The sequence below is a fragment of the Barbus barbus genome (assembly GCF_936440315.1).
Source record: "Barbus barbus genome assembly, chromosome: 9".
In the NCBI taxonomy this organism is placed as follows: domain Eukaryota; kingdom Metazoa; phylum Chordata; class Actinopteri; order Cypriniformes; family Cyprinidae; genus Barbus; species Barbus barbus.
Window position 1 is genome coordinate 17051450 of NC_136737.1, and position 24506 is coordinate 17075955.

Below are 24506 nucleotides of genomic sequence, written 5' to 3' on the forward strand. Positions count from 1 at the left end.
TGCAGCTGTGTTCACTGTCCGCTGGAGGGTCTTGCAGCACTGCAGTTCCCGTACCAGACAGTGATGCAGCTGGTCAGCACACTCTCAATGGTACCTCTGTAGAATGTGGTGAGTATGGGTGGAGGGAGACTTGCTCTTTTCAGCCAGCGGAGAAAGTGTAGGCGCTGTTGTGCCTTTTTGGAGAGTGACATGGTGTTGGTGGTCCAGGTGAGATCCTCTGTGATGTGCACCCCCAGGAATTTAGTGCTGCTGACTCTCTCCACAGACGAGCTGTCGATGGTCAGTGGGGGGTGGTCAACGGAGTTTCTCCTGAAGTCCATCACAACCTCCTTTGTCTTCTCCACATTGAGGGACAGATTGTTAGTACCACACCATTCAGCCAGCTGTGCCACTTCCTCTCTGTAGTGCGTTTCATCGTTGTTGCTGATGAGACCTACCACTGTTGTGTCATCAGCAAACTTGATGATGTGGTTGGAGCTGAACTTGGCAGTGCAGTCGTGGGTCAGCAGTGTGAAGAGCAGCGGGCTGAGCACACAACCTTGTGGGGCACCTGTGCTCAGTGTGGTAGTGCTCGAGGTGTTGTGGCCGACACGGACTGACTGAGGTCTTCCGGTTAGAAAGTCCAGGATCCAATTACACGGGGAATTGTTAAGGCCCAGCAGGTTTAGTTTATTTATGAGCTGTTGTGGGATTATTGTATTGAATGCTGAGCTGAAGTCAATGAACAGCATTCTAACATAGGAGTCTTTATTTTCTAGGTGGGTAAGAGCCAGGTGGAGGGTGGAGGAAATTGCAGCATTGTTACACCAGTCTTTGTTGATATACACACACAAGCCACCTCCGCGGGTCAGACATTAATTTGCAGTTAATGTAGCCAAATAGAGGCCTCTCACGTTTAATATCTCATAGAGATGGTCCAGTCCAAACTATGAACTCTGTGAAAAACCGTCTGCCATCCTTTTATACATTCGCAACATACACAATTTGTCTGACGTTTGTGTTCTTAGCTTGCATTCAATTTCTTATGGAAATAAGCAGTTGTAAGATGGTTCGTTGTTGTGCATGGGCGCTAATAAACAGCACCTTGTTCTTGGTGTGAAAGTCTCGCATGAGCAATGTTTTCCTTGTTTTTAAACACCGATATCCATTTTAGGAGATGTTGCACAAGTATTCCTCACATTAACCATTAGTTAAACTGCAAACTGTAGTGTTCTACAGCGCATCTATTATTAGAAAGAGCCTCAGCTCTATATTTCTGGACAAACAAAAGCGCGCGATCGGTCTTCTCATGCATATTAATGAGATTAATGAATGAGATGTGTGATGTCTTTGAGAATACAATCTCACTTTAAAGCCTCTCCCATGCCCTTTAAGATGCTCATGCGTGTCAAGCTGCGATTCAACATAATTAAGGATCAATTTTAATGTGCATCAGTTCAAAATGTGGATCAAAAACTTTGGAGAGCTTGCATTTCAGCTGCACTAGAACCAGTGGATCCTTATCAAATTATTGAGCAGCAAGAAACCAGCGTTTTTCAGATGATCAGCGTTATATAATAGAAGTGTCATTTCACATTTCTGTATATATGAGGGAAAGCATATTGTGATCGTGTTACATAGACTGTGCTTGAGTTCCCATCCCTGTCTGCTGAAGCAGTTACCATGGGAACACCATTTTTCTCCTCTAGTATTGATGGAGCATTGAAGCTTTGTTTTAAAGTATTAGAAATTCAGGTCTTGCACAGTTTAGTTTTTAGTTCCTGTTGATCTTTGGGAGTTAAAACTTGTGTTTTACTAGCTGTTTATTGCATTCATGTCTTTGAATACTTTATAATTGAATAGCCTAGGCCTACTTGTTTTAGTTTTTAACTCATTAATTTAATTTTTTAGTTATAATTTAGATTTATAGATTTCTTTATTATTTAGTTTAAAGTTTAGAAGCCATCAAAAATGCTGTTTTAACTTGATGATGAGATTATAGGCTACCTCTTGTTTTTACAGAAATGTAGCCTATATCATGCTTTATTTGTGTTTCCTGTAACAACAGTCATAGATCTTTATTTCTCTTTATTAATATTAATTTTGAATTTTGAAACTTTTTAAAGGACTTTATTTAGGTTTATATGATATAATGACCTAGTCTAGACCAAACATTTGTTATAAATTCAGTTTGAGAGAACAAATCTTTCTATAAAGTTTCCTCAAATCTGTGGTAAACTATAATAGACCTACCTGAGAAAAGAGTGACATCTGGTGGTGTTGTGCTGTAAAAAATAAAAAAATAAATAAAAATAAATATATATATATATATATATATATATATAACATATTTAAATTGTCAGCTGACTTTCAGAATATATATTATATATTATATCAGATTAATAAATTCACACAAAATAAGTATTATCTGAAAAATATTTTATATTTATAAAAACATAGAGAACTTCTGTCTTTTGTGTTTATAGAAGATATTTCACAATATTAAAAATAAATTAATTAATTCAATTACTCATAATACTCCAATCAACATACATCTGTGGAACCTTATATGATAATTCTTAAAATACTGAAATGTTAATTTATTTAATATTCATGACACTGATGCAAAAATACACAAGAAATTAATTATGGGTATTTCTGAAATTGTTAAAAATAAATGGATAGTTTTAAAAGGTTATTCAAATAAATAAATCACATATTACATTACATTACAACTGTGCATCTATGCAATGAAAAAATGTATATTGTTAAAAGGGAATTTTTAATAATCATAACAAAAAAAAGTTTTTTTAGAAATACTCAGTTTATAAATTCTGTAACTATATAATTACTATTTTATAAAAATGTTGCTAACATTTAGCCTATATATATATATATATATATATATATATATATTTTTTTTTTTTAGAAATATTCAGTTTTACTTATTTAGTAATAAAATAATAATCTATGAATGTCTATAGCCATATAATTATTCTTATAAAATATTAAAATTTTAATTTTATTTTATTTTAAATAATTATAATTAATTTATATATGGCATTAATACAAACACAACAAAAATCATATTGTTCCAGAAATGGTTAAATTTGTTGGATAGATTTAAAGTTATTCAAACGAAGAAATGAAGACATTAAATTAGTTTGTAAAGAATAATTAATCGTATTATTAGACTATTAGAAGCATATTTCGCTCGTAAATTTAACCTTGCACGATTTTTTTTAGCATGAATGAATGAATGAATGCATGAATGAATGATTCACTTCTAAATAAAATAAAACGTGTGAATATTTCTAACACGGATGAAGGAATGAGGTTTTGTTTAATCCTACTCTGAGTCAGTGCCATCATGACGCACGCGACGTCAGGACTCTTCGCTGTCTCGCGACCAGACGTGAAGCCGCAGAGCTGCTCAACGGCTACCGGAGACGCTTGGCGGAAAAATGCTCCCGCTATCCATCAAAGATGATGAGTACAAGCCTGCCAAATTCAACCTGTTCGTCACGATATCGGGCTGGTTCAGGTAAAGACAGCAAAATGCTAAATATTTCATTGAGTTTTAATCACAGCTGTCGGCTGTGTGGCTAAGGCAGTTAGCATGCTAACGGTAGTTAGCTCGCGAGACTTCATTAGAATGTGGTCTTTTAAATATCATTTAAACTTTTCTTTAAAAAAACACAACTATTAAATGCCAAAAAGTTAATTTAACTGTTACAACAAAGAAGCAGCTAATTTTTCAGCTTGACAGATGTTGGCAGGACGAAGTAAACATTTGACACAATCTGTAATATCTTTCATTCTACTTCATAAAAGGTGTTAAAATCTATTCCGCATCAAAATGCGTCTATCGAGAGATTATTTGGGCCACATGTCATTTTTTCTAGACCATTTTATTTCGATAAATTTACAGTAGTGTATTTGCTTAGCTATGGGTTCCTAAAGCCAGTCTGTCTGGTCAGGCCACTTTATAAATGAATCAGTCTGAAACCACTTTCTTTGTGTCCTTCCCCAGATCAATTTTTGCGGATAAAACCTCTCGCAATCTGTTTTTCTTCCTGTGTTTGAACCTGTCGTTCGCGTTCGTGGAGCTGATGTATGGCATATGGAGTAACAGGTAACAGTAGGGGGCCAAACACAAGAATATGCCACGTAGGTCTAAATGTGGGATGAGCTAGTGTGCTTTTGTTTTGGGCCCTAGCTGCTGTTTGCAATGTTTTGATTGGGGTTTCTCCCATGAGCTTTTATCAGGTTGTCCTTGAAGTGAGATTGACGGCTGATCAAAGTTTAGCAAATACAGGATGTGTCTCGAAACCTATTTAGGTGCCTATCTAGACAGCATATTTCTGGTGTTTAGGTGTGTTTGAACGTTCAAATACACCTCTGATGCCTGAAAATGCATTTTAGATGGCAGATCTTACTTGGTTTTGAGAAATGGATGGAATATTTTAAATATAACTCTTGTGGGGAAAATCCCGTTGATAAAAGGAAGTGGCGTTAACCATTAGTATGCCATTGTATATTAACAACTATGTCTTACCATTTGTACATCGTGCATACTCTTTAACTGAGGGTGTAACATTGTTGGTTTAGGCTTAATAAAAAGATGTATATCTATATATGCGATTAGTTTTTTTTATTGAGATACAGTTCGCGCACACTTACAGTAGTTTGCACTGACAGAGTGACCAGAAGTTATGTATTTTTAGTTTGATGTGATTTTAGGTGACATTGTTAGAGATGCAACAGAATTTAGCATTTCAGCATTATGCAAATGAGACAATCCCACAATTTTATTTTGTTATTATTGTTGTTATTATAATAATTTATTTAATATGCTATCTTTCTTTTGATAATATTATGCAAAAAAAGACACAATCTCATGAATCAGAGTGCAGACAGTGAAAGTTTTATTATTATTATTATTAAATCAATAATAATACCAGTAGTAATATGTCATTTATAATAGTATACATATTTATTTATTTATAATACATTATTAAAACAATGATAATATCATGCAGTTGTTATTATTAATTGAATATTATACCAATTGTACAATCCAACAATGATTATTGTTTTTATTATCAATTTACTTTACTAATTAAAATAGTTTATAAACAATTTGTCTGTTTAAATCATTATTAAATATAAAAGTATTAGTAAGAGTATAATTGAGTTATTACATGTTTTTGTGTATTATTAAATGTTTAAAATATATTCATTCATTTATGTAATTTTGCATACTTTGACCCATTTGAAACTAACTTGACAACCAAATCATGACAAAGTCAGCATGAATGAACCTTTTGGAGTATTTTAGTGAAAAAGTGAAAGGCCCTACACAATGTGACTCTGACCTCAATATGAGGCAGGATGAATTTCTCAGGTTTCTTGATAATTAAACACTTCCCTTTTTGTGTTGGTTTGATTCTCAGTTTAGGTTTGATATCCGATTCCTTTCACATGTTCTTTGACTGCACCGCTCTCCTGGCAGGCCTTGCAGCATCGGTCATTTCACGGTGGAGGTCCAATGACTCCTTCTCATACGGGTGAGAGAACATTACAGTCTAACTTAGTTTAAAAACAGCTTTTGTGGGTAGAGTACCAATGACACAAGTTTCCTAAAAATGATGCATTCACTTCTGCATGAGTAGCGTTGACCGGAAACTGCATGTGTTTGGTTTCATCACTGGGTTGTTATGTCCATTTTATTATTTTTTTAGGTATGTCAGAGCAGAAGTGCTCGCAGGATTCGTGAATGGCCTTTTTCTCATCTTTACCGCATTCTTTGTCTTCTCAGAAGGAGTAGAGGTGTGTTCTAGAATAAGATTACAGTTGATTTACTTGCCAAGTGACATACTAATGTACTAATACGTTTTTGTTGAATGATGGCATCTCCTCTCGTCACCAGAGGGCGCTGGAACCCCCTGATGTGCACCATGAGCGTTTGCTCCCAGTGTCTATAGCAGGGCTGCTGGTCAATCTTGTAGGAATATTCGTTTTTCAACATGGAGGACATGGACATTCACACGGTGGTGAAGGTAGTTATCTCACATAGAATAAGCATACAATCATGTTTTTAATTAAAAAACATTCCCCCTCAAGTTTCTGGTAATATGGGAAATATTCTGGTTTGTGGGGTTTTTAATGCCCGTTTTAATACCTAGCAGGTAAAAAATCAGACTTTTAACTTTTAACTATCATAAAAATTACAGTGTATATATGTGTATTTTTAATGATTCTCAAAGAAGTCTCCTATGTTTCAGAAATATAAAAAAAATCCTAGTTATTCTGAACTTTTGATCAGTAGTGTATATATAATGTATATAAATAGAAATATAGATAGATTAATTAAAAAAAGTTTAATGTAAAGATATATAAATCTAAAATTATAAATGTATATTTAAAAAAAGTGTATATATATATATGTATATGTATGTATGTATATGTGTATGTATTTTTTTAATATATAAGACAACCTATGTACATCAGTAAGCTATTGTTTTATATAAATTTTTATATGAATCAATTTTTATGTTAGGAATGTTATAAAAATATTTGTATATAAAAATATTTATAAATGCTGTATGTATAAATATATATTCTTAAAATCTGTGTATATGTAAATGTATTTTATTAGCATACAAAATAGGGTTTTCAAATCGATTAATCACGATGTAATCACATCCAAAATAAAAGTTTGTATTTACGTAATACATGCATGTATACTGTATCTATTTATATGTATATATAAATACATGCATACACGTACATGTATATATTTAAGATATTAATGTTTTTTACTTTGTATGCGATTAATCATGATTAATCAATATGACAGGCCTAATATAAAACACAAGCAATGAGTATATATGTAGTTTCTGATTTTACTAAACTGAATATATTTATGCGTGTGTATATATATATATATATATATATATATATATATATATATATATATATATATATATATATATTCAAAAATATGTATTTCTTTAATTGTGAACATTTCATTAACATTTATATAAAATTGTGTGTAATTATTATTATTATTTGCTGAAATAAGGTGCATATTTTCTTTATATATTCTCTTTTTTTTTTAAGGTCATGGCCATAGTCATTCTCTATTTAATGGCAGTGTGGGACATGGACACAGTCATGGAGGCCATGGCCACAGTCACGAGTCCAAACACGGACACGACGATCACGGGCATTCACACGGAGGACACGGACATTCACATGACGATCCCCACTGTCATGGTAAGACCTCAACCTTATTGATTTGAGTGCAGTTTCTGTTATGACTCAGCACCATTATAATGCATCAGATGTGTTATTTGGTCCTCATGCTGTGTGAAAATTGCAGAAGCTGTTTTGATTGTAATGGTGTCTGGTATAGTGTGATTCATTTCTAATCTGTCCGTGTCCTCAGATGACCATTTGCACACACCAGGAAAAGGCTCCAGCAAGCAGATATTACAAGGTATGTCTGTTTTCTATGTTTGTTCTCCTCCAGATGGCGCTAGAGATCTCTTGTTGCAATAATTGCTTTGCTTTTGAACAGGCACCAGATTTACAATTTACAATCACATCTATCAGGTCTAGACAGCTTTTTCCTCTTTTGTAGGTGGACAATATTATGAATTCCTAATAGATGAGGTCCTATAGTCATAACTCCTAAAAAAATATCAGAAGTATTTCCTTCATTTTACCACTTGAAATTAATGCTCAGACATGACTGGATGATGGACTTTTATGTGCAACCAAGTGACACCTCTGACCATCCCAACCTCTAACCTTTGACTCGGGGCAAACCGGGTTAACACTGACCCCGAAGCGAACATGGTACACTGTCGCTTTAAATCCCTTTGTCCGAGCTTGTGTGGGAAAGAGCAGAGCAGAGAAAGTAGTTTGTACTCTTCACCCTGGCACACACAGAGAGAGAATGGATCCTTTGGGAGGCCTATTTAAGGGAGAAAGAACGGGGCATGGAGGGGAGGACCATGTAGAGAGGGTGAGGGGAGGAGAGAAGGTGACAGTGCAAAAGGTTACTCTGCCTCCATCCAAGCCGAGGGACCTCTTCTCCACTCCCCGTGATGAATTGCAAGTGGATTTAACCAGCCTCCCGTCCTGAAGATTTTTATGTCTTATTTTGGCTATGTTTATTACGCTTACTTTTTACACAGAATACTTGGTAGATGTACTCTGTTTGACAAAATGTGCAGCATGAAATATTCTGCACCGCACAGACTGCTGTATTCCAGAATGCAGTGTACTTGATTTTCCTATGCAGTGTGACAAATTAACCATAATTAGTCTAAAAATTTGTTTTTATACCAATGGTTAAGACATTAAAACATTTTTATTTTATTATTATTGCCATTTATTTAAAAAATTATAATAATTATAATTTTACCAAAAATATACTGGAATAATATTATAAGACAAAATATTATTTATTATTGATGTTATTTTACATGAGATAATTAATAATAATCATAGTAATAATAATAAAAAATAATATTAACTATAATAATGAAATTACTTTTACATATATAATTTTTTTTTTTCTGCCATTTATTAAAAAAAATTATAATAATTATAATTTTACCAAACATATACTGGAATAATATTATAAGACAAAATATTATTTATTATTGATGTTATTTTACATAAGATAAATAATTAATAATAAAGTACTAATAATACAAAAATAATATTAATTATAATGAAATTGCTTTTACTTTAAAATAAATATTTTTTCTCATTATTGTTATTATTATTATGAAACTATTCTATATTATTAATAGCAATATTTTGCAAAAGAAAAAAGGTTATTATCATTGCTATTATTAAATTACCATTATTGGAATGGTAATAAAATTAATGATTCATATTATTTTATAAAACTTTATTTTACAAACAATTTAATGTAATATTTTATTGCTATTATTAAATGTGAATATTAATAATATTCATATATTGTTATTTTGCAAACTACATATTTTTATTAATAATAAATATTGTTATTAATGTTATTATTATTATTTTATAAAAACCGTTTACTAGTATATTATTTGTGGAAAAGTGATACAAAAATAAATTAATAATATAATATAATTATTATTCGTAGTAATAATGAAAGGAAAATATATTTTAATGATGTATATGTTCATATTTATCATTTTAATATTTTATAATTATTAATATTATTTTACATATTATTTGTGGAAAAGTGATCCAAAATAGATTAATAAAATTATTATTAGTAGTAGTAATGAAAGGAAAATAATTTTAATAAAATATGAATACTTTCATATCTATCATTTTAATTTTTTAGAGTCATTTATTATTACTATTATTGTTATTATTGTTGTGGTTGTTTTACAAAAACAGATTATTAGTATATTATTTGTAGGAAATGATACAAAATAGATTAATAATCAATTTAGTAGTAGTAGTACTAAATATATTTGTAATTTTTAAGTTTTAATATAAGTTCTAATATAAAATTATTAGTAGAATATTTGTGGAAAAGTGTTACAAAACTTGATTAATATAATTATTAGTAGAAGTAGTGTTAATGAAAGGAAGACGTTTTTAATTAAACAAATGTTCAAATATTTATCATTTGAATATTTTATAATTTATTATTATGCAAAATATATATTTTCATTGAATTCTCTTACTGATACACTTATGTTTTTTTTTTTTTCTTGATTGTATTCAGTTTATACAGCACAGTAAACTATCAGCAGTGTTGGGAGTAACGTGTTACAAAAGTAATGTATTACAGTAACCGATTACTTTTTACTGTAACGCAGTAGTGTAAGGCATTACTAATCAATTTTCAGTAATATTTTACTCGGTACATGTTCAGTAACGCTTGCGTTACAACACACTTTTAGCTCCAATTATTATTATTATATATTTTTTTTATTTAAAGTCGGGCTCTGACTTTATGTCCCTAGGGCCAGGCTTCGGGCCAATATTCACGTCATAGTTCAGACAGGGGCCGGTCCTCGGGCCCGTTTTAGGTTTCTCCTTATCTTTATCTTTCAATTATTGATGGAAAAAAAATTGCCGCGCTGGTGGAAATAACATGAGTCCGTGCTGCCGCGACTGCCAAGAGCGGCTCGACGGTGTTTAGTGTCCCGCAGCAGCAGCGAGCCGTCAGCACAGATGAAGAGTTCTGCTTCAAATACACACAATAAAGCCAAAGCCCCAGCAAAAGTAATTACTATGAATGTGTCCGCAGGGAAATAATAAGGATTCGCCATCTCCTTGTTAGACGCGCCTTTAGAGAGAAGTGCATCTTCACGGATAACGATTGTATTAAATAGTTTTTGTTTTCGTTTTTATTTATTTCATTAAGTAGTAATTTAAATCTTTCTATAGATATATTTATTATGTCTGTGAGGCATGTATTCGCTGTCTTTCGGTTCATTTTTGTGGAGCGCTCCTGTTCAAGATAAAAGCACAACGTTTTGTTGATATTGTGAGTGCACACAAATAAAAGTAGACCCTTTACAGTTCAGAATGATGCATTACTCTTACCTTTATGAGCAAAAATTACGGCGTAAATTGTTTCCATTGAAAAAAATTGCAATTGATTGCGCTGGTGCCTCCATGTCCTGCGCTTTAGCTTCCACTCTCCCCACGAACTGGATGCAGCACACATTTATCTAGGTTTAACGTTTAAACATTGTTATATGCTTGAACTGTTTTAGTATATCTATAGATTTTATTTTAGGCAAGTCATGATGATTTGAGAAGGCTAAATTGATCAAACATAAGCTATGATCAGCCTGCCGGTCTGCCGCTGGCCGCTTGGTCGTTACTTTAAGAAAGAAAAAATTTATTTAATGAACAAAAAATGCTCCAAACGTTTTTTCTAAATGAACTTAATAAAAATCCGGAACGAAATATAAACACTTTGCCATTAGGGCAGGGTAGGGCTCTAGTACATTTTGTCATTTTAGAATGTTTAGTTCTACTTCTGTAGATATTTTGGTGAAAGTAACTCAAAAGTAATACAGGAGTCATGTAACGCATTACAATTCTGAGACAGTAATATTGTAAGGTAAGGAATTACTTTTAAATAACAGTAACAAGTAATATGTAATGTATTACAGTTTGGAAGTAACTTGCACAACACTGACTATCAGTAATAGTAGTAAGCTAGTATCACTATTAGAATTTTATTCTAAACACAGCCACTGTTTTTAAGGACACAAAGAGCTCCAGAATTCTTGTTATTTTTCTAGTATTTGCTTTGACCACATTTGGAAGGGGACTTCACTTATTAGGAGTTTGCTCCATTACTGCGGTCGTGCTTTCTGTAAAACTGAAAGTACCCACAAGTATGTCATATCTCATTCTGAGGCAAGGAAAGGACTTAGTAGACCGTCTCATAGCGTGCCGTCACACCACAGTCCACAGCTATTCTCCAGTACAGACCTCTGAGTTCAGGAAATGTTGACTGACTCACTCATGTTGGTTTTAACATAGTAGCGTATGATATTTTCTGGACATTCAGTCAGGCAGGACAGTCCTGCAGGTTGACCTGCACTCGTATGACCTATTTCTGGAATGACCTCATCAGTTTGAGGGCTACTGCTAGAGACGGTATCCAAGACAGCGGGTTTGTTCCGTCTGCAACAGTCGTATTTAAACATTAGTGCTAGCAAATGTTGTATCCTCATCCCAGACACAATATTAACTCAATATTAGTGATTTTTAAGTGAAAGCAGGACCTTTAAGCCCTAGTGTATAAATTGATGTAAATTACCTAAAGACACTATTGAAAAACTGTCTACTTAATAAGTGACCAATTTGGAAAAACACTAGTCATTAAATTTTACGCTAATTGCTTTTTTCTTTTTTCTTTTTTACTCACAATTTATTCAAAAATATTTGAGGTTATGAAGTTACTAAGCCCACACAAATCTTTGGTAAGATTCAATTGAAATATAAAAAATACATTTATTTGTAAGTATTTGTAATATTAATAGAACTAATATTCTATAAATATGAATGTTTCTTTGTGTATATTAATATTGAGATGTATTCTCAATATAGATATACATAAAATTAATATTAAAACAAACATAAATATTTATAACAATTTATAGTTATTTTAAAGTTCATAAATATTAATGTATTAGTTTTAATATTAAGTATATTAATATTGAGAGGGTAATCTTTTTTAATATTGAATATATTTTTATATTTATATGCACTACTGCTCTAAAATTTCATGTCAGTAGATTAAAAAAAAAAGAAATTAATATTTTTATTTAGCAACGATGTATTAAATTGATCAGAAGTGACAAATGTTTTGTAATATAAATACATATAACTGTATACATAAATGGTAGCAATATGAGTAAATATTATTATAAACATTATATATGTCTTTACTATTTGAAAGAAATTTCTATTCATCAAAGAGTCGTAAATAAATGGATCAGCGTTTTAAAAAAATTAATATTAATAAGAACTTTTTCTTGAGGATCAAATCAGCATATTAAAATAATTTCTGAAAGATCATGTGACACTGACGAGTAATGATGCTGAAAATTCAGCTTTGCATCATTTTGAACAGTATTGTGTATTTTTATTAATTTTTAGAACAATAAATCTAAACCCTCATTTTCTTCATTTCAGGAGTTTTTCTCCACATTGTTGCGGACACGTTGGGCAGTGTCGGTGTCATCATATCAGCCATTCTAATGCAAAAATACGACCTGATGATCGCTGACCCCATCTGCTCCATGCTCATCGCGCTTCTCATAGGAGTGAGGTGAGTTACGCTATTATAAGCCCTGGCCTTTCTCGACTTGAGACAATCCTCCACCCTCAAACCCCACCCAGAAACCCTCAACAGCACCTAACACAGATCATACAAAAGCCACTTCACAGTGCCCTTCACCAAGAGCCCTGTAAAGCCGTTGGCGCTCCAGTCGGGTGAATTAAAGGATACATGCTCCGAGGGTGGAGGCCAGAGCACTTTCTCAACATGTGGTGAAGCCAGAAAACCCAGCATGTGCCTCTCTCATGTGGCATTTTTCAAACAACTCCAGTCGAGAAGTGAAAATGCATAGCATTTCATCACTTTTTAAACCTACCCATACTCTTGAAAATGCCATCAGATGCTTTTATGGTGATGAATATGCTTTATTTTGTGTGTGATGTAGGTAAATTTATGTAAAGGCTGTGTAAATTTGAGAAGGACAGCACCATGTTTAAATTGCAGATGGCTTGTGGTTACTGTGCTCCAGTGAAGAGGCACTGTTCGTGGCCCCTTTTGCACGAGTTTGAGCAAAGCCTTTACCGCATATTCATCTCGTCCCTCCAACCCCCCCCCCCCCTTTCCCTCTTGTCCATGTTTGAAGCTTTTCTTCTCCCTCTCTGGAATGTGGTGGCGATCTGTGAATGTTACAAAGGCATCTTTTAAGATGGATTTTTCCCTTCTCTTTGTTTCTCAAAAGAGGGCGGGGTTATGTCATCGAGACCCCGTCTTGGACATTTTTTCCCCTCTTATTCAGTTTTCCATGCAGTGACCGAATGGCAAATCCTGTGAATCGAGAGTAGGGGCTAAGATTGTGGACATTTTCCTACATTGCACCTGCGTGACAGCGTCTCGGTCTCATTCAGGTGCAATCTGGAGGCCGATCTGGTATGGCGCATGTACAAAGGTATCACACTAGTATGGAAAGCCATTAAATTCCAAAGCAGATAATTAAAAACAGCTGCAAACGAGAAATGAGCTTGTTAAAGAGCTCGTGAAGCTTAAGACTTCTCGTTCCTGTGGTCCATCTGTAGATGTTTCGTCTTTTGACACTGACCGATTTTATGACTAAACATGTATTGGTTTTCTGAGACTTTAAATTAAGCAAAATTTCTGACTTTACAGAATTGAATACTAGCATATTGTGTCATACTGTTCACTGTTTTTAAAATGTTTTAAGATGTCTTTTATGCTCACCAAGGCAATTTATATGATAAAAAATACAGTAATATCACAAAATAATATTACAAATTAAAATAACTTTTCTGTTTTATTTTGTTTTAAAAATGTAATTTAATCCCTTGATGCAAATTTGAATTTTACTTGAAATATAATCAGGGATGCATGCAAGTTTTTCAGTCTGGTTCTCATGAGAGCACCTGGAGATTTGTTATGCTGCTCACACTACACAGTGTGACCCATTAAATATAACTATAAAAAAATTTAATAATTCATAATAGTAATAATAGGATTATTGCTTTTAATATTTTTTTAAAGTAAAATAAACTAAATAATACATTTTATATTACATTTTGAAATAATGATTATTAAATAAAAATACAATTATTTTATAATATAAATTTTTTTTCTATATTTTTTTCCACTTAATTTACCTTTATTCTGTCCCTCCTCCTATAAACGTGCTGAATATTTCCTGTTTTTATGAAGCACCTCCCTTCACGTAAAAGTAACTCTACGCTTACTTTTCTTTGTAGGAGGGCTTGTACTCCTAATTTTAAAAAAAATTAGGAGCACGGTCAAAAATTTAGGAGCACCTTCAAATCAATAATCAAAAATGAACCTTCCCCATTACGAGGTGATATTTGACTCCTTAAAGTGATTTACAGGAATTTTGTTTTTACCTTTGTAATGGCATTTTTCTCACAATTTATTTCAAATTAAGGCAGAGTGCAATTAAATTCATAAATTCATGTTTTAAATATACAATTTTGAATGTAGAAATATTAAATGATTTAAATAACAGAAAAGACACATTAAAAGTTAAACTAAAGCTGCCAGTAGGTGGCAGTATGTCACTGATTTGATCACTGAATCATTAATTTAATTGGTTCGTTCGAACGGCTGATTCATTCAGAAATGAAGAACGTGACTGTCTTTATGAATGGGTAATTGAATCATTGACTCACTAGATTCGTTTAAAAACGCAGTTCAGTCATAAACGAAACACCGCTGTGTTTGAATGGAGATGCGCAGCGGTTCAGCTGGGACTTTGTTTGAAACTATTTTCGTTGATGAAATAGAGCAAAATAAGGCAATAGTGTTGTAGTCAGACAATATAAGTCACTTAATATTAACTTCGTTTAATGGAACTGTTGTATTAAATCAGTATCACATTTGCAAACTCCCTTAATAATAAGCTGTCACTCACAAAACTCCATTGTAATCAACAAAGCTCCTTACACAGCACAATGAATTTCTTATTTATACTGTCTACACTTTTTTTTTTTTTTTTTTATAATGAGAGAATACATTACTCAACGCTGCTAAAACACGTAAGTACGTTAGAAACCTTTAAAGCTCACTCAGCGCAAAGACAAATATGCTGATCGGGTCTGTCGCACTGGGGCTCCTAAATATTTTTTCATAGTCACACGCAGTAGTTTTCAGTCGCAAATGCGACTGAAATGGTCGCACTGTAGAGCCCTGCCCAGTGCACACCTAAACATCACAAAGTGGGAGAGAGAGAGAGGGGGAGCAGGATGGGGAAAGGTCCTCAAGTCAGGATTCAAACTCGGGACGCCCGTAGCACAACGGCACTATATTTATATATATATATATATATTTATATATATTTATATATAGTGTGCACTTGCTTGGCCATTTGTAGTTGATAAACAGGAAAGTGGGTTCAAGCGCCAGCAGAAGGCAGTGTAATGAAGTGGTCTTTAAGAGAAGCAGTCTATCAGCGGAAGTTTAAAATCAGCTCGTAAGTGTATTTACTTGTCTCAGTGTTTAGCGCATTTGCCGTTGCTAGGAAACGCTTATTTTGTTTACTAGGATGAGAGTTGCTGAAATCGCGTTTGGTCTCGTACTGTATCGTGTATCTTGTCAGTGTGTGCACTTGCTTGGCCATTTGTAGTTGGTAAACAGGAAAGTGGGTCCAGCTGAATTGAAATGATCATTTGTTGGTTTGGTATAATAAAGGTTATTATACCACGGCAGCGGTCGCGGCAGTCGTCGTGTGAAGCCCTCTTAGTGTGAAGACCAAAGAGTGTAAAGACCATCGACTCTACCGTGCGACTCCACCGTGCAGGGACACCGGCAAGGGATAGTAGTAGCTTTTTATTTAATTTTTTCATTGATATGTTTATTATTGAAATGTTGTTGTTATATGCATGTGTTAATTTTATTTAATTTCTTTATTTTCTTAAATATGTGGGTAGATAGTATTTATAGAGTTGTAACTTTTTAGTTTTAGTTACTTTTTCTTATTTGTAAGTCGCTTTGGACAAAAGCGTCTGCTAAATGACAAAAGTAAAGTAAGTAAAAGTATATTTTGGCACTTGGCCGTTGGTGGTGTCTTTTCTTTTTATTTTATTTTTTTTAGGGGAATTTTTTACATCTTCAAACCTAAAATCAGCAAGCTTTTATTTTGGTGGGTTGCCAGCAAGTAAGCACTGCCAGTTTTACCACTGCCGAGTGAAGCGTGTCAATAAATGGGATATCACCGTTTTTCATTTTGCGCTGAAACCGGCAGCGCATAGCCTACAAATGTGTTCAGTTTAAATGGAAATATTATACAGTATTACAGGTAGTCGGTCTAAAATGGTGATTGCACATTAACAGCGATCAACCATGTTTGTGCGCAACTTATTTACCCAGCGCTTTTTTTTTTATTTTGGTCACGCATGCGCACCTGCACACCACTTATGTACAATAATATTTTGTAACATTATAAATGTCTTTAAAAAAAATTGTATGATTTTTTAAAATTTTTTTAATTACTTTATTTTGTGTTCCACTCAGTACCATGCAGTACAATGTGGAACTTGCCAAATGTACTATGTCAAGGGTACTTGAACGGTTCAAAATTTGCATACTAAGTACAGCATATCTACTATATACTAAATAAATAGTAGTATGCTAGTACGCTATTCCAAACATCGCCCAAGTAAAGTGATGTGTTCTCCAGAACTAGGCTTAATGTGTTTGGGGAAACACTGCTGTTATGGATATAGATTTATTAAACACATGATACGCTAGTGTGAAAGATGGTTCTGTGGAACAAAGCATGAGTACATCTGCAACTCTAGACTCTCTTACGCAACTTCATGCCTGTGTACGTCTGGTGCAGCAGAATCATTTATCGTTGGGAGTATTGAGAGAGATAGACCATAATTGGCCACATGGAATGTCTGTGGTTCTTCGTTTGATCGTTAAGATGGACTCTACTTTGTTTGGACAGCATTTTTCCCATGTACCCCTCATTGTGAGATTGATATTCTCAGGAGAGCGCCTTGTTTTGATCCAGACATCTTGCTTGCATTTGGATGTTTGACCTTTTGCTAGGATGATGGACTTCTCCTTCATCAGCCGCACCTGAGGCGTGACACATTTGCGCAGGACTCTCGGCTAAACACCGCCCTGCTGCACGCCAACTGGGGGGTGTTTAGCTAAGGCCGCTCTGGGTGCGGTAGGCTTGCTTTAGGGGGATATCTGGGTATGGCTGCAGCGGCTGGATCTGTCCCGGTACCCTGTGATTAGTTGGAGGGAGTGGAGGAGTCCTGCTGCTGTGACCTACAGCAGTCCCCCACCACCAAAGTCTTCCAAAGACCGCTAATCGCTTTGGGTCCCAGCCTAAAGCCAGAGGAATGGGTGCGTAAAGAATGTTAACAGTAATTAACATTTGTTCTGGCCATACTAAGCTGGGCCTTTGAGGATGGATTCATTTGTCAGGCCTCAGTGCAAATGTGTTTAAACGGCTCTCCAAAGCTGCTTTTGTCGCATGTTATTGTGTTATTCTTTGATCTACTGTATTTTTTGCACATAATGCGCTTTAGCACTGTGCCGGCTGCTAGCTACTTAACACTGTATGTTTTTTATCGAATGCTAATTTATGGCTTATTGGTGCAGGTGGGGAACAAGCCACATATACATGCAACACTTTATTTAACGCTCAGCTCTGTATATAGAAGTAATCAATGTTAACTGAGGGCTGAATCATACAGTCTGGAGAGTTTCTGATTTCCGTCGGGTTTCACTCCATTTTCACTAATTGCAGGTTATTGTTTGAGCTACTTGAATTGATTTCATTTTAATTTCATATAAGCTGGTTTCAGTCAGTTAATTTAAAATTAAAATGTAGTTTTCAAAGTTGTTTTCAAGGTTCTAGCTCATTTATGTCCAAGCCTTTTCAGTTTTTAAGCTTGTCTCCTTTTTAAGTCTATATGTGGCGAATCTCTCAAAAGTGATTTCACCCCAAAATCAGAAGAGGGAAGAAAAAAAAAAATATATATAATAAATATATATATATATATATATATATATATATATATATATATATATATATATATATATATATATATAATTTAAATGATTAAAATCATATTTTTATTGTGTGTGTATGCAAGTTATGTTGGAAAATTTACTTAATTGTTATGAAAATAATGTAACTTCATTTTATTTGATTGACCACAAAACCAGTCATAAGTCGCTGGGGTATATTTGTAGCAATAGCCAAAAATACATTGTATGGGTCAAATTATTGATTTTTTTTTATGCCAAAAGTCATTAGGGTATTAAGTAAAGATCATATTTCATGAAGATAATTTGTACATTTCCTACTGTAAATATATCAAAACTTAATTTTTGATTAATAATATTCATTGCTAAGAACTTCATTTGGACAACTTTAAAGGCGATTTTCTCAATATTTAGATTTTTTGCACCCTCAGATTCCAGATTTTCAAATAGTTGTATTTCGGCCAAATATTGTCCGATCCCAACAAACCATACATCAATGGAAAGCTTATTTATTCAGCTTTCATATGATGTATAAATCTCAATTTCGTAAAATTAACACTTATGACTGGTTTTGTGATCCAAGGTCACAAATGTGACCCAGAAATGTTTCATGAGATTTGATTCAGTTTTACACAAATTGTCTTCTACATTGAGATTGGACCTTTTGTGACCATCAGCTATGTGGGATGAAAGTTTTAGTATCAGCGATCATTTGTAGAGCTGTTCAGAAGATGTTTGAACATTTGCAGACTCTCAAACTATAAAAATGAGCTTATGAATCCAAGCAAAAGTTCTATGCACAAGGTCTAATAGCTGTACAATCCTGTGGTTATGGCCATAGCTTGAGTGCAGTTGGTTCCTAGCAGGAAAGCGTCTAAAGCTTTTTGTGGTGGAATCCCAATAACTGCTTGCCCTAGAAATGGAAAAGTTTGTTAGGTCCAATTGCATATAAATCTCAAGTTAAATGTACCTGTTCTAATTCCCACTGCTGTTTCAGATGCAGACCTCACTAGAGTCACCTCATGCTTGTGGTGGTTCTGGTGTCATAAATATTTCTGTGCTCCAGTTAGATACTCAGGTTGTCTGGGCGTGATAACCAATCATTTCTATGTGGTTTAGAAGTGTACTTTTATGAGTGACTGCCTTGTGCCGCGTGACTCCAAGATGTTTTCCTGGTTTCCAAAAGAGTCCAAAGGTAATTACTAGCGTCCTTGAAGAAATATTTTATCCTGATTGTCACCCTGACCTGGGTGGTGACATTTCGTCTGTGTCACTGGCCAGCATAACCTTGATGCTCGCACGTAATTGTATTTCAACCAGCTGAGTCACTTGTGTAACTGCATTGCAGAGTTTTCGGGGCGGGTTAGCCATCAAGTGCCAGCGAACGGTGAGTAAGCGTGCCTCAGTTTCACTGAACAGGAAGGTGTGGAACAATAGTGTGATGTCAGAGGTCTGAGGTACCCTCATCCAGTACTTTCCTGTTTTCATTTTATTGTCCAAAAGAGGGACAAACACACCGGTTACTGAGAGGAATGCACAGTGGCCAGTTTTATGATGCCCTGTCACAGTATGTGTTGATGGAAACATATGGGAATTATAGAAAACGTTTTGTGGTGTGACATGCTACAATTAATCTAACACTATTTTAAACAGCATTTAAAAATATTTTATTTATAAATACAGCTTTTATAACCTAATTTTAATTGAGAGACTACAGGGAATAATAGTATATAATGTTCAGTATATAATAAGAAATATGAAATATCAATTTTGAATATTATTATTTTTTAAATTGTTTTTCATATAAATTTATATATTACATATTTTTCATTACTATACATTGAAATATAATTATTTTTCAGTTGTCACCTTGCTGGACTATTTACTAAAACCATTTACATAAACTAATGAGGGCAATAAGGTTAATTGTGACCAGCCCAAATTTCAAACATCTAATTGCATTCAGACAATAACATTTGCAGAATTACCTGGCTTTTTCTGCACTTTCAGAATGGATCTAATTTGTCGGTCTGCCAGTAGACTTGATACATTTAATTTTACAGGTGTACTAACGCTAATAGATCCAAAAAGGGACAAGACCGACCAATCAGGCTTCAGTTTCATGTTCATGTTTCATGTAAGGTTTCATGCAAGCTTGCTTGCTTGCAAACATTGCTTGGTAAACCAGTCTTCTTGAGGGAGGTATTGAACAGAAACGCTTGCATGCGTTGCACTTTAAACGCATCACCTAAAACACTTGACCACAAAGAGTACGGAGTAGTCCATATCACTATAGATTGGTCTGGAGCATAGTGCTTATATTAATATTACTCTCAATATAGGGTAGTGAAAGTCTGCGAAACCTCACTGGTCAAGACACAACTATTGTGAAATCGAAGCCTTGTGAGTAACATGATCACAGTTTTTTTTTAAGTTTCGTCAAAACCAAGTTGGGGCAAAATAGTTTGAAGGCACACTTTGTTGCAGTTTTTCAGCAATGTGTGCCAAGGAGTGTTTAGCAAGGTCAAATGTTGTGAAACATGTCTTTTATGCCACAGTTTCATGAACATCCAAATGAGATCACGATCAGCTTCTCCACTTTGGCGTGTCCCAAACTGAGGCTGGGGTTTCAGGGAGGAGTTCAGGAGAACATGGGGGTGATAGAGTAGATTAGGGACCGGGGAAAAAAAGTCCAAACCAAGGAACCCTCTAATGGTTCCCAGATGGAGCAGTGGTCAGGCCTTGAATGTTTCAAGGAGGACTGATGACTTTGTAAGATGCTGGCCTAGCCAAGACCTAGCTTTGATGGGGCAGAAACTGCTGACTGGTTAGGAGAGAAACAAGCCTAGTCCTTTCTTAACCGGTCAACCGTTTCTGCCAAGTGATTCTTCAGCAGAATGAATGGGTTTGGATGTCTATCCTGGTGTGCTCAGGGTTGCTTGCCGGCTCACACGCACTACAGCTGTTGAAATTACATCAACACAGCTCTCATGTTACTCCACCCCAACCATAAGATGGGCAAGTTTATGTTGGACCACACTGAGCATGCCCTGAAATAATAAGAATGAATAGAGTTCTTGTTTGTCATGATAATGACAGAATTTCCTCTCCTCTCAGCTTATAACACGATGTGTCAAGCTGTTAGGTCACTAACCAATTCATTACCAATGACATCTTTATGTGTGGTGTCCCTTCCTGTTGCCAGAGTTTGCCTAGTATTTGGCGCTCCATTAAGCTCATGTCTCACAGAACGGCGACTTATTTCTCGCCTCTCTCTTTCCCACAGTGTGGTTCCTCTGCTCAGGGAATCCATTGGGATCTTGATGCAACGGACTCCTCCTTCTCTGGACCATACCCTTCCTGAATGCTACCAAAGGGTGAGTCATTTCCATCTTCTGGATCCTATTTGTGATAGTTGGCTACTTGGTCGGACAGAGTTAACCTGGGATATCAACTGGAATTATAGGCAAGGCACTGTTTACATCTGGTATTAAGACGCGGTTTCATCAATCTGATCACAAGTGGACAATGCTAAATACTAGGAATGTGCATCTCTGTAACTGAGACTGATGTGATGTGCTTCTCGATGCATAGCCAACGATACGATACATTATAGATACGTATGAAGCAGCTACCAATGCAATGCAATTCACCCCTATTACAATGCAGTGCGATATGATTTTGATTCGATTCAACATGATGCGATTCAATCCATTACGATGCAATGGAAAACATATAATGCAATTCAATATGGTACAGATAGTTCACTCTTATTTCGTTGGTTCAGACAGACAGCCATGTTAATCAGTATTCTGTGTGACTCTAAGGACATGTCTCTGTCTCCGTAGTGTTATGATACGTCATATTCATGTAGCAGCTGTAGAAACCGTTTAGAGAGGAGAAATCAAACTACATATGAAATATTGGTCTCACATTACTGGTCACTTTCTAAATAATAAAAGTATAGCACATCTACTAATAATTCTATATAAATAAATCAGTTTTTACCAATGCAAATATGTTAGAAATGATGCATGGCGATGCAAATGCCAACTTGTATCCGATGCATATTTTTTTTAAATCGATGCATCGCATTAACTTTTATGCCTATACACCGATGCAAATCGGTGAATCTTACCATCCATATTAAAAACAGGTGTGAATGGGGTGTAAAACGTTTTGTCCACTTTTGACCACTTCCAGAGGTAGTCGAAACGCGCATTCGACCAGACAGCCACTAAATAAATCTATTCAAACGAAACTCGGAAAGAAGTGATTAAAAGTGGACAGAAGAGATGGATTAAAACGCCGCCTTCCTTGTACACTTGTAATGCGATCCAAAAGGCATTTTAATACCAGGTGTAAACAGGACCCAAATTGTTCCGAAATGTAACTGGCTAACCATTTAGCCACATTTGAAGAATGGGAACTTGACCTTTGAGAGTCAGAACCTCAATCTTCATCTCGTTGCAAGATGGAAGTTCCAGGTTTTTGCTTGAAACCGTTCTAGATAGCCAATGACGGTCCAAGCACTCTATTGAGCATCAGAAACTTCTCCAAAAAACTGGGGCTGCATTTGCTAACTTCTAATGTTCCCTGCAGGTCCAGCAGCTTCAGGGTGTCTATAACCTCCAAGAACCTCACTTCTGGACCCTTTGCACAGACGTCTACATTGGTACACTCAAACTCCTCGTGGCGCCTGACGCAGACTCTAGATGGATTCTCAGCCAAACGCACAACATTTTCACACAGGTGGGGACTGTTTGAAAACACAGCTGTAAGAACTTCGTCTCACTTATTAAGAGATGTTTCAAAGTTTCCATTACATGATCTTTTCTGCCCTGTGCCTAGGTTGGCGTTAAACAACTTTATGTTCAGATTGACGTGGCAGCCATGTAGAAGTCTGCCACAATTCTCCTGATCTTTGGGAGTCCCGGGACCAAAGGCCTTCTGTGCTGCTGTGGGGAAATTCTCCACCTCAACCCATCTGTTTTTGGGTTTCTGTCGCTCCACTTCCATCTTGGATCAAGACGGAGCTGGTGCAGTCCAGCAGTCTGACTCCACTCTTGCTCGAGAACAACTGACCAGCTACAACAATGTGATGTTGAGGGAAACAAGAACTTGCAACATTAGTGCACCCTCTCGATCATTTGAACTTTGTTTTTGAAGTTCCCCATTGCTTTTGATTTTTTTTTTATGATCCCAACAAACTGTTTCTTTTCCTCGTAATTTCTGCCCTTTCCCATCATCAGTATGGGATTTTAATTATCGGTGATATGAATGTGGAGTTCAGTGGAAATTTGTAAAAATAGCAGTATGCGATTCATTGACTTTTTGTACGTCACCTGCTTTGTTTTTCGGTTGTAAAGAGGTGCAGAATTTGTTCGCCAATGCCATTATGTAAACATAAATATTTGTCTGCATTTCTTAAGTGCCTTTTTAAAAATTATCATGGAGAATCGCTGGGACCATCATGTTTGATGGTCAACATGAATGCGATGAAAACTGGATCTTTATGACCTTCAGTTCTGTCTACAATTAAAACATTCCTTTGCATTTGGCTTTGCTGTTTATGCATGGTGTAAAATTTGTATGAACAAGTTCCTAAAATCTGCCATACAGACAGCATGACACAGATGCAGCTGTTTTCATCCAGAAGTCATAAAACAGCTCCATGATTTCTCCATGAATGCACAAGAAGGTACAAGCATTAGTAGGCAAGTCCAACATATTTGGAGTGAAATGTCAGAGCCTATTACTGTTTATTTCCTTTCAAGTTATAGGTGGAAACAGTTAATCAAGGCTGATTCTGTCTAGACACACAGACCTTTACCAGTTTAAAATTGATCAAGATTTCCTCCAGTGATTTTCTCAATATAAATAAATCTTTTACTTTGTGTTTTCAGCGGTACTTAAACCAAATTAAAATGAAATTAATTCTGCTCTGGAATGAGTTGAAGGACTTTCACTTTCATTTAAGAAGGTTTTAAAGGATGAAGAGTTTTGAGATATGATTTACAGGACAATATTTTCATTATATAAGTGTTAAACCAGATGTTAAATTTTGTTTACCAAGCTGTTAAAATTGCACCATGTTAGATTATATATATAACATACATATACACTTTTAACACTGAAATTTCACTTCTCCTTTTTAAGAATAAACCATGTTTCTTTGAGAGAAACACAGGATATTCTTGACAGTTTTATCACAGAACCAGTTTCAACC

General features: G+C 34.9%; 1 protein-coding gene across 1 annotated transcript; it reads left to right on the plus strand.

Annotated features, from left to right (window-relative positions):
* The first annotated feature begins 3340 nt into the window (after window positions 1-3340).
* Window positions 3341-24458, plus strand: LOC306875543 (zinc transporter 7). Its single transcript, XM_079426192.1, has 11 exons — window positions 3341-3523; window positions 4013-4114; window positions 5436-5549; window positions 5724-5811; window positions 5912-6041; window positions 7105-7260; window positions 7433-7483; window positions 12670-12805; window positions 21564-21654; window positions 22880-23029; window positions 23129-24458. The coding sequence occupies exons 1-11, from the start codon at window positions 3444-3446 to the stop codon at window positions 23174-23176; spliced, it is 1146 nt and encodes a 381-aa protein (XP_079282318.1). The 5' UTR covers window positions 3341-3443; the 3' UTR covers window positions 23177-24458.
* The last annotated feature ends 48 nt before the right edge of the window (window positions 24459-24506 follow it).

What these genes read in the sequence shown, in the direction of transcription:
- LOC306875543 (XM_079426192.1), top strand. Translation starts at nt 3,444, where the DNA reads ATGCTCCCGCTATCCATCAAAGATGATGAGTACAAGCCTGCCAAATTC. An exon ending in ACATTCACACGGTGGTGAAG is followed by an intron (nt 6,042 to 7,104) that starts GTAGTTATCTCA and finishes TTTTTTTTTAAG; the next exon opens with GTCATGGCCATAGTCATTCT. An exon ending in CAGCAAGCAGATATTACAAG is followed by an intron (nt 7,484 to 12,669) that starts GTATGTCTGTTT and finishes TCTTCATTTCAG; the next exon opens with GAGTTTTTCTCCACATTGTT.